Source organism: Notechis scutatus, chromosome 2, assembly GCF_049901735.1.
Source record: "Notechis scutatus isolate UNSWTSFEM ecotype Mainland chromosome 2, rNotScu1.2, whole genome shotgun sequence".
In the NCBI taxonomy this organism is placed as follows: domain Eukaryota; kingdom Metazoa; phylum Chordata; class Lepidosauria; order Squamata; family Elapidae; genus Notechis; species Notechis scutatus.
In genome coordinates, this window is record NC_142010.1 from 58431596 (window position 1) to 58449306 (window position 17711).

Sequence of the window (17711 nt, forward strand, 5' to 3'; positions counted from 1 at the left end):
TTCAGCCTCTGTGCGACCCATTTTCTGCCTGTTCTGGGCAGCTGGGATCGGACTACTTGTGCAAGTAAAGGTAAAGAAATAGATTTCTCCTGTTCCTTGGGTCTGACTTTAGGGGACGGTACTCAACTCTGTTTCTTAGCCATGGGAGCCAACATTGTCCAAAGACACTTCTTTGGTCATATGGCCAACATGACTATATGCCCAAGTGCACAGAATACCTGTTTATCTACTCACTTTTGCAGACTTTTGAAATGCTAGGTTAGCAGGAGCTGAGGCAGCTCACCTCACTGTACGACATTCACGTCTCAAACTTGGGCTATCAGCTTTCCAACTGACAACCTCAGTGTCTTTAATCACTGAGCCATCATTCCCCACCAAGTTACAAGTAAGCAAGTTTAAACTAACATCCACATGCTTCGAGGCTTTTGTTTTTGAGAATTAGCAAATAAATGCTGTGTGCTGTAAATGTACAAACTCAGTGTCAAAAGAATAGTTGAAATATATAGATGTCTAATGGTAAAATAAAGTATTTCCCTAATTAATAGAAGTATAGTAACTGCAACATGAAAGTTTTCATCCAAGGTATAATAGATAGTAGTACAGCTTTATAGGACTCTTGTTCCTCCCAAACAGCTGAGTATTCTGGCAGATGATCCCAACTCCCTGAAGGGTGTCAATTTAGACTGAAGCTATGGGGAGGGAGGGAAAGAACTATGGGCTCCCTATCCACCCACCCTCCAACCCATATCTGAATTCTGAAACACATCAGGTCCCTTGATGCTTATACATTTGCTTTCAAGGAGCAATGGATACAATTGCAAACTCTGTACAATAAAATCTTATTGAGTTTGTCCCTAAGATTCATTGAGATTTATGAATTCCCCCCCATTCTTAAGAAAACATGATTTGGATTCCTATCATACAAAATGGAGAAATAACCACTACTAAACACTGCTATTCAAAATATACAAATAACTCAAAAATTAGATGCATGATTGAAAAACAACAGATGGTGATAGATAGAATTTCAAATATCAGAGAAAATATAAAGGTAACAGTAGCCTCAATTATCAATTCCTCTTGCATTTGTTCAAAATTCCTGTCTCTTGTACCCATATGAGCAGACAAAATATAGAAAGCTATCAATTTCTACAGCACCATTCTTTCTTTCTTTTTTCATGTTCAGGAAGATTTCATTCCAACATACTGGTTCAGTATGCACAATTATTTTTTAAAAAGATCAGGATACATTCGAGCCACAATCTAGTACTACTGTTTACAAATCTATGGATTGGTCACCTATGAAATGTTCACAGGGTAAGCATTTGGAGAACCAGAGGCTCTTGGCATCACTTCTGAATTTTATCACTGTTACTATGTTAGGATGTGAAATCTTGTAAACTGCCTTCAGAAAGATAACTACAGAAAAAAGTGGTTTTAATAGTAAAATGGTATTACCTATCAATTTTTTTATTCCACATCCTCTTAATTGCTTTATTTCTGAAACCTTCCAGGATAAGAAGGTGAATGGACCCATCGATTATGTGAAACCCAGTAATAATATTTAGCCGAGAAATCTCTTCTAAGGAAAGTTTCTGATTCAATTTCAAAGTGTTAAGAGATTTTTGAGTTGTATCTATGGGATAGGAATCAAGTAGGAAAGCCTCTGAATTAATTTCTGTAATCTGTTGCATCAAATAATATAATAATGATGTATTATTATAATCAAAAAGATAAATGATACAGCCATATGGACAATGTGCAGCAGCAGCATCTTCTTCCTCTGGAGGACCCAATGGTACACTTATTTCAACTCTCACTTTAAGATATGATTCTGCATTTATGTAATGCCCAATTGAAAGTTGAACAACTTGAGAGTCATCTGTTTTTTTAGCCCCTGGACTGGTATTTTGCCCATAGGATAGAGATGTATCTTGAATTGAGCAGCTGTGAATTGGTGCACAGAAATTCAAGGTTTTTTCACCTAGCAGTAAATCGTTCAAGTTGATTTTCGCTATTCCATATGGACTGTGAATATTTTCTTTGGCTGTAATGGTATTCTTGACCATGTATCTCGAAGTGACGATGCCTATGTCACTTAGCTTGCTGTCTCCTGGTTCCTCTCCAAACAAAGATGGTGTCATCTTGAGATCTTCCATTTTCTTATCTCTGTCATGAACTTCAATTTCTAAAGGTGGGCCTCTTAGGTATTCATTGAATTCTCCAGGGTCTATTGCTCCTACAAGAATCACATTGATATCTTTAAAGAAGACATCAGTTCCATGATTTCGGCCTTGTGTATAATGAGGACACATTTTGTAGAAAGTGTATTTGCAGTAAACAGGAAGGCAAGTTCTCTACAAAAGACAATAACAGTATAAATGTTCAGTATAAATATGACTTCTTGATTCTAAATGTATTAAGTATACAAATGTATTCCAAACACCTAATAAAATAACTTCAAAGTAATAACTAAAATCAAAAAGACAATCAAAAAGAAAACATCAAAGAAACTAAAGTAGAAAAAAAAAACACTTATGGTCTAAAAGGGAAGGTTGGAGGAAGAACAGTCCAAGTACACACACCTAAGCAAGGTTTCCCTAATCTAATATCACAACTACATCCATTTCTGAAAGTAATCTCCTGCTTCAGGTTTCAAACACACATACACAGTTGCTAGGTAAAGCATAAGCAATTTACTTGAATATGAACAGATAATCAAAGGTACATAAATCAGTCTCTGAAGATAAGGTAGTTTCACTTTCCACAGAAATATGCAGAAGAAGAGTCAAAAATTCAAAATTGAGAGAGCCAAGCAAGATCAGCCTGTCCAAGGATGGGAGTTTTAGGTTTCTTACAGAGCAGAAGGCATGGCCAGAAACAGGAAATCAGACCACTGTTTCCAACAAGGAAACATAAGTCAAAGCTGCCTCTTAAATAAGGCTGAAGCCAGCTGTGTTTAAAGCATATATGGCCTTGATTGGCAAGGAGCCTCACTGAACATCTTTGCTATGATTTCCTCTGCTATGAAGTCCTTCAAGTGCTTAGAAGCTGTACATAAACATGGCTATTCTGATCGTGCCTTTGTTTGATCAGCCTCAAGAGATTCCTGGCTCAATGTCTCCTGATGTTGGCATTCAATTGGTTCAACCAGAGTAGCTTTCTCTGGACTCTTATCTGAGATCTGGGCCATGACACATGGTGATAGAATATTAAGGTAAGCGCTTAAGTCACAAGTTTCTGTCTTGTCTAACACACTAATAGTATTTATTTATGAAACCCAGATCAGACTGGGGACTGAAATGGGATGTCACTGGTATGCTAACAATATACTTTTGTTTTCTTTTTCATCTGATTCAGGTGTGATGCTAGCTATTCTTAAATGGAATGAAAGGATCCTGACATTAATGAAGTAGAAGAATAAATTCATAATGAACTAAGGGAGCAATGATTTAAGAGAATATTTTGTTCTTAACTTCAGGGACTTATCTGTTTTAGTGGAGGGAATGATTAGAGATGAATGATTATAAACAGTTTGGAAGACAGCACAAGCAACAGACTATTAAGCAAGTAAATGGGAGAGAAATTGTTATCCCATCAGCAACAAGGATCTTTAAAAAACAATTGGAACAAAAGACTGGGAATTATCAGAAGTACAATGCGAAAACAGAATTCTATTCACTCTAGAATCTAGATCTAAATTGTGAAGGGCAAACAGAAGGAAATTCTACAGCATTTAAAATTCAGGACATCCCCCAATATAATGGATGATTGGTGTCAGCCAGTTGCAAGAGCCATCATGTTTCTCCAAGTGCCTCAATGACTCTCTAAGAGGATGCAAATGACCAGCTGTCTGCAAGGAGTATAAATCCTTCCATTCCCCACCATCCAGTCAGAGCTGAAGAAGCTTCTTGGATGAGAAGTAAAACATCTTCAAAGGAAAAACAAGAAAGTCCAGTTTCCTCCTGAAAAAGCACCTTTGGCACAACCATGACCTAGATGACTATGAATCTCTGTAATGAATCTCTGTAAGATATACAGTAGATCCATAACTTAGGAATGAGTGCGGACACACTGGAGTAGTACCAATAAAGGAGAGTATTTGTAGTTCAGGGTTGAAATGAGGGGTCCTTGGTGCTCCCTGAGCTTGTTTTCTAGAAGATGTTTCATTACCCAAACTAGGTAACCAGATCATTGCTAATCCTGATTTTTAGTTTGTAAAAAAACATCATTAGCAGTGATGATGTTACCTAGAGTTTGGGCAAATGAAACAAATGTCAATAAAACTACTAAGCTCAGAGAGCATTAAGGACCCCTCACACTGCAGCATGCATTATACATACAGGATATGAGAGGACTGGGGAATGAGAAGTCCTCTCCACACCCTAGGTCAAGTACAGAGTAGGATATAGAGTGGAAACAAAAACAATAATAATGGCAGTATTAGAAAGAATTGAAATAGCTTTTTAGTGAAAAAATATAGAAAGAAGAATTGAAGGTTCATGAAGATTCATAAATGATCTGAAGAACGAGAGCCAGGACAGAGAGGAGAAGACAGAAGAGGAGAGGATGAAATAATCCTTTGCTGGTTTGATTTAAAAAAGTGAAGGATGCTTCATTCAAAGCTCTTTAAATCAGACTGAAAAACAATCAAATGAAAAATGACCTTCAACAGTGGTCCCTATATTACAAAAGCCATAGTCAAGGTCTCCCCTACAAGAGAATAAAGGAGGGCCAGGTGAATCTCCATGCATTACAAAAATTAAAGTTTTCTACATTTCATTTCAGGATGTTTATATATTCCAGAAATAAAAGATACTTTAAAACGTATTGTTGTGCTCCAGAATGCCCTCTATTATCACTATATAGAACCATAAAGGATTACCTGCAACTCTTCAACTGGAACAGGAGTATTTGGTAAACATTTTGCAGACTTAATCTTAATAATCATTGGGTTCAAGTCACGTTTGTGTTTCTCACTCATAATCGGTTTGTCTATAGCAAAACCTAAGTATGCTTCATTAAGTTTGGGGGAATTATCTTCCCATCGACTGGCTGTATAGTATTCACCTGCAGATGAAGAGAAGGATCTGAATTATTTATAACTGTTCAGGTTAAAAAACGTAAAATCTGTTATGTTGAGCCTGATCCTTGCTGTCTTTATGGACGAGACCATGTACATTTTTTTTTTGCAAAAACACTAAAATGTATTGTCTCTGTCTGCTTCCAGGATGTTTTTCCCACCAGACCTTCTCTACCCTGTCATTCCCAAGTATTCCCCCAACCAATTATTAACTGGGGCCAGCCCTGTTTAGCCACCAAGTACAGCCACCTGCTGGGACTGATCGAAGGGCTGATACTAATGCAGCAAGACATTCTTGTCGCTGCTGAAAATATAAGTGGACCTCACCAGCTCTCACTTTTACTACTTAGGAAATGCCAAGAAGCAGAAAATAAAGGGATGCAAATTCTGATGCAGCTAGTTCAAGTTGCTTAGAAAGCACCAATATATAGGAAATAATAAAAGGGGAAGCGGGAAAGCATATGAAGCAATAGATTACTGAATTCAAAGATTTTCAGTCAAAAGCTTTCTTTGGGACCAATCAAGTAATATATACAGCATAGCTGGGACAATGATTCTTAGTGGCCTTCTTATCAAAGATGAATATTAAAACATATTTTCTAAGAACTGCATAACAATATGGCTAGTCTAAGAATACAACTGGAATTCATCTAATGTGCCAATTGGTAACAAGGAGCTATGTATATGTAAAAGATATATTTATATTTTATGGTGATTAAATCATAATTAAAGATGCGGGGGGCACGGAGGGGGATTGAGCGCGCATGTGCAGGGAGGTAGGGGGAGCGTTGCATGCGCATTGCATTATGGGTGCACATGTACGCACGCACTTTCAGCACACGACTAAAAGGTTAGCCATCACTGAGTTAGATATTACTATGGTGAACACTTGCAAGAAAATAAAGATTCAAGTAAATAAATGTGTTGTTAAATTACATTCCATATATATGGAATAATATAGATATAGAATTGTTTATTTTGAAAGAGCCTTGGATACACAGAGTGTGGATTCTTGCAAAAAAAATAATTCAGTTTGCTTGGAAGACTGCAAAAAATTAAAAAAATTAAAAAAATTAAAATGGTTGTGGATCAACCATGAGATAAGCTTAGATAGCACGCTTCCATATCATCTAGGTTTTGCTGATTGCCTAAAAATTAAATGATAATGACCAGGCTAATAATACTCTTGTTACTGAGGAATTTTAAAAAGGAGACAAAGCTGCAAAGTTCTACCGTAAACTGGTCTGTCCACATTTTCAATTTAGACTGCTTCCAAATCACTAAACTGTCAAAGATCAGAACACCCAGATTCACACGCTATAAAAAAGATGTTGAGATTCTAGAAAGTATGCAGAGAAGAGCAACCAGGATGATTAGGGGACTGGAGGCTAAAACATACAATGAACGGTTGCAGGAACTGGGCATGGCTAGTGTAGTGAAGAAAAGGACCAGGGGAGACATGATAGCATTGTTCCAACATTTGAGGAGATGCCACAGAGAGGAAGGGGTCAAGCTATTTTCCAAAGCACCTGAAGGCCAGACAAGGAATAATGGATGGAAACTGAACAAGGAGAGATTCAACCTGGAAATAAGGAGAAATTTTCTGACCATGAAAACAATCAATCAATGGAACAGCTTGCCTTCGGAAGTTGCGGGAGGTCGAGTTCCGGTTTGTCAGGCTTCGGCGGTGGCAGGAATTCGCGTTTGTGCGCGATCCCTGCTGTGCTCGCTGCTGGAGTGCCTCTGATCCAGCTGGATTTGGAGGCTATAGTTATCCTGTAGGGATAACTGAAGACAGGGGAGATCCAGGCAGGGGTCCGGGGGCATCGCAACCCCCTTCCTCAGCCGGCTAAACTCCCTTTTCCAAAGGCGGTGGAGCGGCGGTCAGCAATGGCCGCCACAAAGAACCTCTCAGCCAGACAAGTTTGTGCAGGAGGAAGTTGAGAAAGTGAAAGGTTTTGGCTGAACCGGGACAATAAGTAACATCTGAACACCCTGGAAATCTAGCTCTTTAAAGGATACATTGTTTCCCAAGAAGATCGTAAAAAGCTGCAGATGAAAGTGAAAGTTTTTTTTTCTTCACTCTCCTTCCCTACGGAGATAGCAATGGAAATCGGAAACACCCGCTTTGGCAACAGAAGGTAACTAATTTTGAAAATTAAAGCCAAGGGGAGATTAAAGATTTCTGAACATTGATATTTAAAAATCAAAATCTTTTTGCTATAAGTGGGAAGGGAGAGGTAAATGATTTATATTAAGATTCTGCTGGAGGAGACTGCTTGGAGTTTATAAGATCAGAGATTAACTGCAATAAGACTTCTAAAAAATCATTTTGGAATTGTGTAATTGAACTCTACCCCAGGAAGAGAAAGTATTAAAAGAGGAAAGTGCTAAATGAAACAGTTTGTGTTGATTTGGATTGCTTGATGACTTTGGGACTTTTGCAAATTATTTTTTGAAAGACTAAAAACATTTGGATTGTTTAAAAAAATATATATCTCACAATGGCATTATCTGTGGAAGAATTGAAAATGGAATTTAAAAAGCTAAAAGAAGAGGAACAAGAAGGGAAGGGCTCTTCTGGATCTGTTTTTCACTTCTTAGAAATGGCGATTTCTACCTATCAGGAAATACAGCAACAAGAAAGCTGGGATGAAGAAGAAGAAGCCATCTTTAATGGACAAACAATTTTAGTTGATGAAGAAAAGGGAAAAGGGGGAAAGAAAATGGAGAATTTAAGATCTAAAAAAACAACCAAGAAAGGGAAAAATAAGGTGAAAAATCGATATAATGTCAGAAAGCAACAGAAAAGAGGAATACAACAGAGAGGGGAGACTAAAAGGGCGGAGGTTGAGAGATGGGGGGGGTAAAAAGGCTAGATTCGACAAGAAAGGAAGGGAAAAAGGGAAGAGACGTTATAAAGGCTTAAAACAAGATGTTAAAAAACAGGTTTTTTTTAGAGACAAAGGGTAAAATATAATGTAAAAAAAGATTCTACAAAAGTACACAAGATTGTATCGTAGTATTTGTATTTGAAATAGAGTTAGAAAATTGGAATATTATATGTATTAATAGAATATTGTGGGGAATGTGTAAAATGTCTAAGATTTAATAATAGAGTTTAATTAATTAATTTGTTATGGAACATTGTTTTTACTGTACTATAATCTTATTATGTTTTTTATTTTAAAATGTTACGTAGAATGTACTAAGCAGAATCAGAATGGAAATTATGTATTATTTTAAGTGTTAAATTTGGGGGAAAGATAGAAAGGCGTCATACTTCAACCAGTGATTACAGGAAAAAATTTGTATTAAAGAGAAAAGATAGACAATTGAAAAAGAACGAACAAAAGATACAAGTATAATGATTTAAATTGAGATGAAGTAAATAAAATAGAATCAAGAGAGTGAAAAGAGGGGAAAAGACATATAGAAAATATAGAATGTTAAATAAGATTGAAATAGTATATAAGGTGAGCATGAATTTGATTTATGTCTGTACAAAAAGATGTAACCCGGGGTTAAGCCGCTTTCTAAAAAGAAGTTTTATGTTTTCATGTTACGTGTTTTGTTTGTTTATGTTTGTTTATTGAGAATTAAGAATGTTGGATGAGAACATATGAAATCGTAAATAAGACAGATGAAAGTATAACTTTAATAAATAAAATTGAATAGAAGTAAAGGGAAAAATAGTGAGAAGTTGGAAAAAGAGTAATAAGATATGAAGTTGAATACATAAGGTGCATATTAAATTGTGTTTGTATGGAAATGTGATAATTTGGAACTATGCTGTATTTAAATAAGATGTTTTATTTGCTTTGTTAAAAGATGTTTTATGTTCTTACATTTTATGTTTTGTTTGTGTATTGTCTTTGAAAATTAAATTTGTTTAAAAAAAAAAAGAAGTTGCGGGAGGTCCATCATTGGAGGCTTTCAAGGAGAGGCTGGACTGCCACCTGTCAAATATGGTGTAGGGTCTGCTTGGTGGGGGGTTGGACTAGATGACCTGCAACATCCCTTCCAATTCAGTTAATCTGTATCTGCACCAGGTGCAGGGATAGGTCATGCAACTCAAGCCCTGGCACTTTTTTTGTCCCTGATATGTACAGGAGGGTGGGCTTGGATCACAATGCTATGCCCATCATCCTGCAAGTATTTATCTCCCTCCCTGATATTCCTTCATCGTATTCCCATTTTCCCTGTCACCCATCTCTGAGGAAAATACCTGCTAGAAGAGGGATAAGGTCCAGCTGCAAAGCAGCTATTCCAAACTTCCTTGCCTGGGCTGCCAGGGCAGCTGCTTCTTTATCAGCTGTTCTCTGAGCGGCTTGTTTTGATTTCTTCTCACTTAAAATATTACTTTTCTGTGATGGTCTCCGCTTCTCTGAGTGAAGAAAAGCTGGAAAATTATAGAAATTAATTTATAATTTGGATAAAATTGATTTGTAAAGACAGAAAGGTGATTATTATATTGAGCTTCAATTTCATTGCCTCACAAACGGGAAGTTCAATCGTGACAACTGGACTTTTCTTTTGGGTTTGAGTCCAGTTGCCATCATTCAATTTCCTGACCACACTACCTGGATGACCGAGAATCTTCCTTGACACACTGCCTCCCTATGTCTTACTTCTCTTCTCAGCTCTGCATAATGCTGCATGTCTTGAAAGGAAAGAACATGATGGACATATGTATATATATGCAGCCCTGCAGGTATGCTAAAAATGGTGCATACAGAATGAAATCAGGAAGTCCTTGATGTGTCTTAATAAATTCTGAGCAGCAGTTCATTCATCCATTATCTATGGCACAATACTGCAAAACTGTAAAGTTATTGTTGAGTATTACAGCTCGATTATAAGGAATTCTGGACACGTGGGAGTACAATACATTGGTTTTCCTTATTTTTCATTTGCTCATTCTTAATTCAGATTTTATCTTAATCTAACCTTGTCAAATATTGTTTTCAGTTGACTGAGCCAGATTGGATTGTTTTCAGTGCTTAAAAAAACAGAGCATCGCAGAATTTACTTCATGAAACTCTTGATAGCTATTTGCTACCCATACTGAAGGATGCAGAAATGTGCTCTCAACCAAGCAGTACACTTGAGTAGATTAAGCAATAGAATTTCAACTATTTACAGAACGGTAAGCAATTCCAGAATAAAGAAATGTTTCAAAAAGTTGAAATACATCAGGAAACTGAACTGAGAAGTATTACACATTCCAGTTTACGTCCTGCTTTGATGTAGTAGTTTTGTGAAGGGCTGCAGCCACTAACTCAAGGAGATATCCTTACCTGGTATCTTTTTCCTAAAAATGTGACTTAGGACACTAGCCCACATGCCTTTGGGAGATCAATCTCACATGGTGTAAACAGAATCGAACTTTTGAATGAGTCGCATGTAATGCATTTAGTGGAGGTGGAGATAAAAGTGGTGGAGATATTTTATGGCTCTGTAGAGCTCAGATCCTTAAGTGAAAGAAAATCAAACTAAAGGATTCTAACCCTGACCCCAAATATATATTTTGGAAAATTTACCCACCATGTTTCTCTGAGTAAAGTCAGCAATGTTGGTTTGTCAATACACTGCATAGGTAGTCTTCGACTATTCATTTAGTGGCCATTAGCAGTTACAAGGGCATTGAAAGAAGTAACTTATGACCATTTTTCACACTTACGACCGTTCCTACATCCATGAGATCAAAATTCAGATGCTTGGTAACTGACTCATATTTATGACGGTTGCCAGGGTCACATGATCACTTTTGCAACCTTCTAACAAGAAAAGTCAATGGGGAAGCCAGATTCACTTAACAACCATTGTTATTAACTTAATACCTGCAGTGATTTATTTAACCAACTGTGGCAGGAAAGATCGTAAAATGGGGCGAAACTCATTTAATAACTGAATTGGTTAGCAAGAGAAATTTTAGGCTCAACTGCAGTCCTAAATTAAGGATTACCTGTATATTAAATTACTTGCCTTCCACATATCACCTACAAATTTGTCATTTAATACTGGTTAACATTCACTATTATCTTGCTAATATATTACCTTGAATAGATTTCTGTGTCATTTAAAATTGCAATCGTAAATATATTCATCTGGAAAGAAAAAAACTTCCAATGGCATTTGTTGCCTAGAAAATGTACAGAGTTGCATGAATCTCTGTGACACACTCACCTGTAGACGCTCTTTCCTTTCTGTCTGAAGGTGATTTGCTCCCATCAGTTTTTGTTAATGCTGAGTGTTTACGAGACAGGGACGTACGGTGTTTCTGTTTTATAACTTTAAAGTCCTGAATGGTTTTTTCTTTAAAAGAAGATTCTATGCTCCCATTAAAACTGACTGTACTTAAAAGGAAAAGAAGGAATAAAGCTCGTGTTATCCAAAGGAAAATATTATATATTATCTATATTGCTGCTGCTGGAAAACACACCAATTAACAGTTCCACTTAGATAAAGTAGAAATAAAAGGGATATAATGCAGATGGCATTCTGAATTTTCTCTAAGATCTATCCATTTTCTTGACTATGGAAACTGAAATGCCCCCAACAGCCCCATCACCTCTCATCTAAACATGGCATTCTGTGCCTCTGTGGCTGCTGGGTCCATTGGTGGCTGTGGAGAATAGAATCTCACTTGCAACTCTTGGTTTTAGTTCTTGTGCGTTAGATCTAGATTTTATAAGAGACACATACATGGGAGCCTTTAACATTTATGGGACAGAGTAAGAAGAGAGCAACAGTAGAACCACAAAGTAGAAAGTAGAAATGGAATGGAATGGAACTGGTATAACTATTTTATAATTTTTCTCTGTAGGATCTAACTTGCTCAGAGCTTTAACTGATATGCTTTTCTCTCTCCCCAAACATTGTCAAGACTTGCAGCTCTTGCAAAACCCACAGCAGAACCTGCAGGACAGCCTATTAGTTTTTTTAGAAACCCCACTTGTGAAATAAATATTTGCTAAACTTACGCCAAGAGTTGATGAATGTCCAACTGCTTGTATAAGGCCATATGGGAAGGTTGTCACACAAGGGCTGCACCATCCTGCATGTTCCTAACAATATTGTGTTACTTTGAGAACTCAGCGAAAGCTGAGCCAATGAAAATCAGCTCAGTTTTTAATCCCAAGAAAACACATGAGAACATGTTTGCAGTACCTGCTCCAGAATGCAGGGCAAGGCACGTAGTTCTGGTAGGAATTATTACCTAATCCATCCTCCCTACCTATCCCTGGGACTCCCCTGTCACTTCAAGTCCTCTCCCATCCTTCTCTACTGTACTTATGGCTTGCTTTATTCTTGTTAGGGATATACACCCTAGCAGAACCTGCACGGCAGTCAGGCAGGCAGGCAGGCAGGCAAATATGTGAGACAAACGTTTTTGTAGCTTACACTCAGTAAAAGATACACTGTGCTAGTTAAATAGTTTATTCCAGTAATTGTTTTAGCATAGTCAAACAGTCCATATATCATACACTAGTTCAGTCCGTCCGGGGATTAATCAGTTGCAAAGTCCAGTGTCGAAAAAGAGGTCAGTTAACTTACAAATATCAGTCCAGTAATATATCTCTTCACAGTAGAGATATGAAGAAGTCAAACCTCTTTTCTTCCTTCAGCAACAGCAAAGAACACGCAGTTAACAATCCATCATCGTCAGCAAGCAATCCAGTAAGCCAGCAATCAATCAAGTTCTCTTGCTCCCTCTTATGGCGATTTACAGCCGCACCCAAAATTACATGCTTTGCAATTAAAGTGACACACACTTAAATTCACTATCATAGTTTATATATATTATTTTACCCAAACTACGTTAGGTAACCTATGTTATTCCTAACAATTCTTTCCCAGCCAAGGGAATGTTGGAAAGAAATGATAGGAAGAGATCCAAGTTTCTCTCTGTCTGCCCATCTGTCCTTCAACAGGAAAATGCTTTGAAAACCAATTACAGTTGGATAAAATATGGCATGGGGAGAGAACAAAAGGGAAAGTTGTGTTGAAAATGGACTTAATCTGGCTAGGCTAGAGGCTGTGAGGAAAAAATCCTGAAAAAATTCTCCCCATGCAGCCATATGAGAGAGGTACTGTAAACAGGCCACAGCACAGCATTTCACTTGCTCTTCCTTCTAAGCCCCATTCTGCTTCCCCTCCTAATCAGAGCTATTTTCAAGAGACCAGAAATAATTCTAGAAGCCATTCTAAATCTTCCTCCTTCGCCAGCTTTCTTTGTCATAAAACGCGAACACAGCAAAGTTGAGGTGGTTAGCAACAATTTGTCTGAAATGGTATAGCGCAGGAGTCTCCAACCTTGGCAACTTTAAGACTTGTGGATTTCAACTCCTCAGTGCTGGCTGAGGACTTCTGGGAGTTGAAGTCCACAAGTCTTAAAGTTGCCAAGGTTGGAGACCTCTGGTATAGGATTTCTTGCCAGAGAAAGGAGTTAGAACAGAAGACACCCACAGTCCTTTTAAACTGTTATTCTGCTTAAGCCAACAGCATTATGGACAGTTGTGGTGGTGAGAAAGCAGTTGTGTGAATCTGAGTGGGTCAAAAGGGCCCAAACATAAATGGTAGGAAAAAACTGAAGAGAATCCCCACTCTCAATCCCAATTTTAGAAATCAAAATCTAATTTCTTGAAGTTAAACAGCCGTTTCATTTCTTAAAATAAAAACAGAACAATCTAAAAAGTGAATGCAATTAATCTTGTCAGAATAGAAATGGTATGCTTAAGTTGCCTGTATCTCATTATCTGCATGTAATGATCGATGTGAATAGGAAAAAAATAGGCCACTGATGGCTTCATTTATATTAGTAATTGAAAATGAATTCAATAGTAACAAAAATAGTCAAGTGTTCAGATTCAGACATAGAACTGATGAACTTTGTGGTTATTTGGAAACACATTGTCATGTATTGCAGGCAAAGGATGACCACTGTCATCTATTAATTGCAGGCAATGGGACACAGCACTCTATGTGTTACCACCCCATTAAGATTATTGCTGGAACCCAAGGAAAAAGGATGAGAGACCTGACTACTCTGCATCTTCCACACCTGCCAAGCTCACCTCAGGTGTTCTTAGGCTGAATGCTAGCAAGGTATATATTCCTGGAAATACATGTGCAAACCAGATGCTATAGGCTGGCTCAATAACAGTTGTAATGCTCAGCCTTCAAGCTAGTTCTATAGTGGTGGAAAGGAAAGATCAAAAAATAAGATTCTCTATCATTTAATTTGTTTTTTTATCAACTGAATGATTTGTATATTCATGACAAATAAAGAGTTTGCTTATCATAAAAACAGAGACATTCTATTGTCCCACTGCATTTTTAATGCCTTGAAATATCAAATATTTTTCTTCTTATTTCTCTTCAATTTGTAATATTTAAATATTTTTGCTTTTGCTAAAAATTTGACATAAAATACAATTTTTTGCTGTTAATTGCTCTTTGGCTTTTCTATAAACATTGAAGAAAAAAAACAATCTGCTGCTTTAAAAGATTATTTCTGGAAATCCATGTTTTTCTCCAGGTATGACAAAACAAATCCTATAACCTAATAATTACCTTGAGGAGGTTAATGCAAGACAGACCAGCTCAGATTATTCTCATGAACATAATCTGGGAAGAGAAATGTGTAGACCAGCCTTCTCTCTTTTTCTGATCTCTTTCCTCTATATAAAAACAACTTCTATAAGCTCACACTCAGCACAGCAGACTTGTGAAATCTATTAGATATGTGTGTGAATGCTGAAAACACTTAAGAGGGTTGTGAAATTGTAGAAAGTAAGGAACATGACCTGCCAAATCATTTAACAAACCTACAAGGGGCGAAAATGTGGCTTAAGTCCAAACAAGAGAAAGAATGCACAAAAGACTTGTGTGATACTTCGGGATAAAAGTCCGATAGTAGTTGGCGAATCCCAAAAGACGTTGTACGTCCTTGACTCGACGAGGGGCTTCCCAACTACACAAGGCCTCAACCTTTTTAGGGTCCATAGCAATGCCCTCGGGAGAAATGATGTGCCCTAAAAACTCTATCGATGACTGAAAAAAGAAACACTTCTCCGTTTCGCGTAGAGTTTATGCTCCCGAAGACGCTGAAGCACTTGACGAACCTGCTGAAGGTGGTGATCTCTGGACCGAGAGTAAATCAAAATGCCGTCCAGATACACCACGACAAACCTATCCAGCATGTCCCGGAAAATGTCGTTCATCAAATGCTGGAATACAGCTGGAGTGTTGGTCAGACCAAATGGCATGACGGTGTACTCGAAATGACCATAACGAGTGCCAAACGCCATCTTCCACTCGTCCCCCTTGCGCATCCGAACCAGGTTGTAGGCCCCACGCAGATCGAGTTTAGTGAAGATTGTAGCCTCCCACAACCGCTCCATCAATTCCGGAATGAGCGGCAAGGGATAGCTATTCCTCACTGTGATAGCGTTTAATCGTTGATAATCACAGCAGAGACGAAGTTCTCCCGACTTCTTTTTAACAAAAAGAATGTGAGCCGAAAGAGGGGACGACGAGGGTCGAATAAATCCCCGAGCTAAGTTTTTATCTAAAAACTCTCAGAGCGCAACCAACTCGGGCTCTGACATGGAGTATAACCGCCCCTTTGGCAATGGAGCATCCGGTATCAGGTCCACGGGACAATCATAAGCACGATGTGGTGGTAATTGGTCTGCCTCCTGTTCACTGAAAACATCGGAGAAGTCCGACAGCTCCAAAGGAATTGAGACAGCAGGAGCGGCGATATCTTGGCCAGCGCAGACATGCCTCAGGTGGTCCACACATTGTAGGCTTGGAAAAGAAATGGCGTTCTGCGCCCAAGCCACCAACGGATCATGCAAACGCAACCAGGACTCTCCGAGAACCAAAGGGAGATGGAGGTTCGAGGTGATATAAAAACTTATCGCCTCCTCATGATCCCTAATAAGCATACGCACTGGCTGAGTGGCGAAACGAATGGGTCCCGACTTGAGTTCACGCCCATCTACGGTTTCCACCTTAATGGGTGGATTCACAGGAATCAAAGGAATTTCAAAATGTTTGACAAAAGCACAGTCCATAAAGCTGGTTGTAGCCCCTGAATCCACCAGCGCAACGGCGGGAATTCCCTCCTTCTGGGACTGCAAAAAGATACGAGTGTCCAAAAGTAAATGCCGAGGAGGGCCAGGATTTACTTCAGCAATTTGGGGTGGGGGTGTAGGATGTGCCCGACCTAGGGTTTCCCCGAGGTCGGGCCTACCCCGTTTCCCGACGGGCCAGGAGTGGTTTCGGGCACAGGTCTGCGAGTCCCTCTCCGAGTGCAGGAATTTGCAAAATGTCCTGGACCCCCACAATAAAGGCACAAGCCTTCCTGGAACCTTCTCGAACGTTCTCGCGCCGTTAAGCGAGGGCGGAGTGCGCCTAACTCCATCGGCTCCTCAGCCTTAATCGTGGTTTGCATAACTCTCGGTGACGTGGTTTGTGCATGAGAAAAAGAAGGTGGTTCCACCACGGGCCGTTTGCTTCCACGTTGCTGTAAACGAGCTTCAATATGTAAGCACTGGATTACCAATGCATCCAGAGTTGAAGCCCGCTCTGCATGGACTAGCTCATCCTTGATGGTATCAGACAAGCCTTCCTGGAATGCAGCCATGAGCCGGTTTGTTCCAATTAGAGTCCATACACAGCAAACGAAATTCTGCAATGTATTCCTGCAGAGGACGTTTCCCCTGATAAATGTCCCGTAACCGTCTATCCACAGTTTGTATTTTAATTGGGTTTTCGAACATAACTCTCATTTATTGGAGAAAACCCTGGAAATTGTCCAACAACGGGCTATCTTGAACTAACAAGGGAGTAGCCCATTTGGCAGCCTGCCCAGTTAATAGACTAATCATAAATCCTACTTTAGCCCGGTCGTTTGGGAAGTCTTCAGGCCTCAGAGATATAAACAATTGGCACTGACCCATAAATGCCGGGAACATGTCCGTTTGCCCTGAAAATTTCTCCGGCATGGATACCGGGCTTTTCCTCAAGGGAGGGGCCGGGGGAGCAGCAGCAGGGCTTTGCAAACTGGAAATATGATTTACCAGTTGTGTTACCTGATTTTGGAGAGTCGCATTGCTTTGAAGTAATTGATTTATCTGTTGTTGTTGCTGCTCTACCAAATGCTGCAGTTGGTTTGGATCCATCTTGAGTTAAAGATGGTTTGTGAGGCCAGAAGCAAAAATGTTATGACTCCCCTTCAAATTCAAGCGAGCAAAACAAAAGCAGCCGTCTCAGAAGTAATTCAAACAAAACAAAGTTCCACAAGATAACGGCTGGCATAAATCCCAATCCACAGCATAAATCTTTACTCTGTCCGGCAAACCTGTCGTGGCAATAAATCTCAAGCCTCAGAGCTTCTGCTGTAACGTCTTCGCTCTCAATTAGTCACTTTGCTTCTGGCGAATTCTACCAGCCCAGCTGTGTCCTTTTATTCACTTAGGCAAGGTGCTAATTTCCCTAATTATTGGCTCGCTCTCCGCCTTCTTTCTAACTGGGTTTGCCTCCTTAATCTTCTTCTGTTCCTTACGTTTAACCACAAGTTTTCCAAATTCTCATCTCCACTAGAAGACTCTCT

The 17711-nt window shown here is 38.9% G+C and overlaps 1 protein-coding gene across 3 annotated transcripts in view; it reads right to left on the reverse strand.

Moving 5' to 3' along the window:
* The window catches only part of CFAP92 (cilia and flagella associated protein 92 (putative)), a 59670-nt gene that overhangs the window by 20273 nt on the left and 21686 nt on the right, over positions 1-17711 (reverse strand). For all 3 annotated transcript variants that reach the window (XM_087954831.1, XM_087954832.1, XM_087954833.1), the window contains exons 8-11: positions 11273-11442; positions 9312-9485; positions 4886-5070; positions 1459-2357 (exon numbers count right to left, since the gene is read on the reverse strand). In XM_087954831.1, coding sequence (XP_087810957.1) covers positions 1459-2357; positions 4886-5070; positions 9312-9485; positions 11273-11442 — 1428 coding nt within the window. The remainder of the gene's footprint in view (positions 1-1458; positions 2358-4885; positions 5071-9311; positions 9486-11272; positions 11443-17711) is intronic.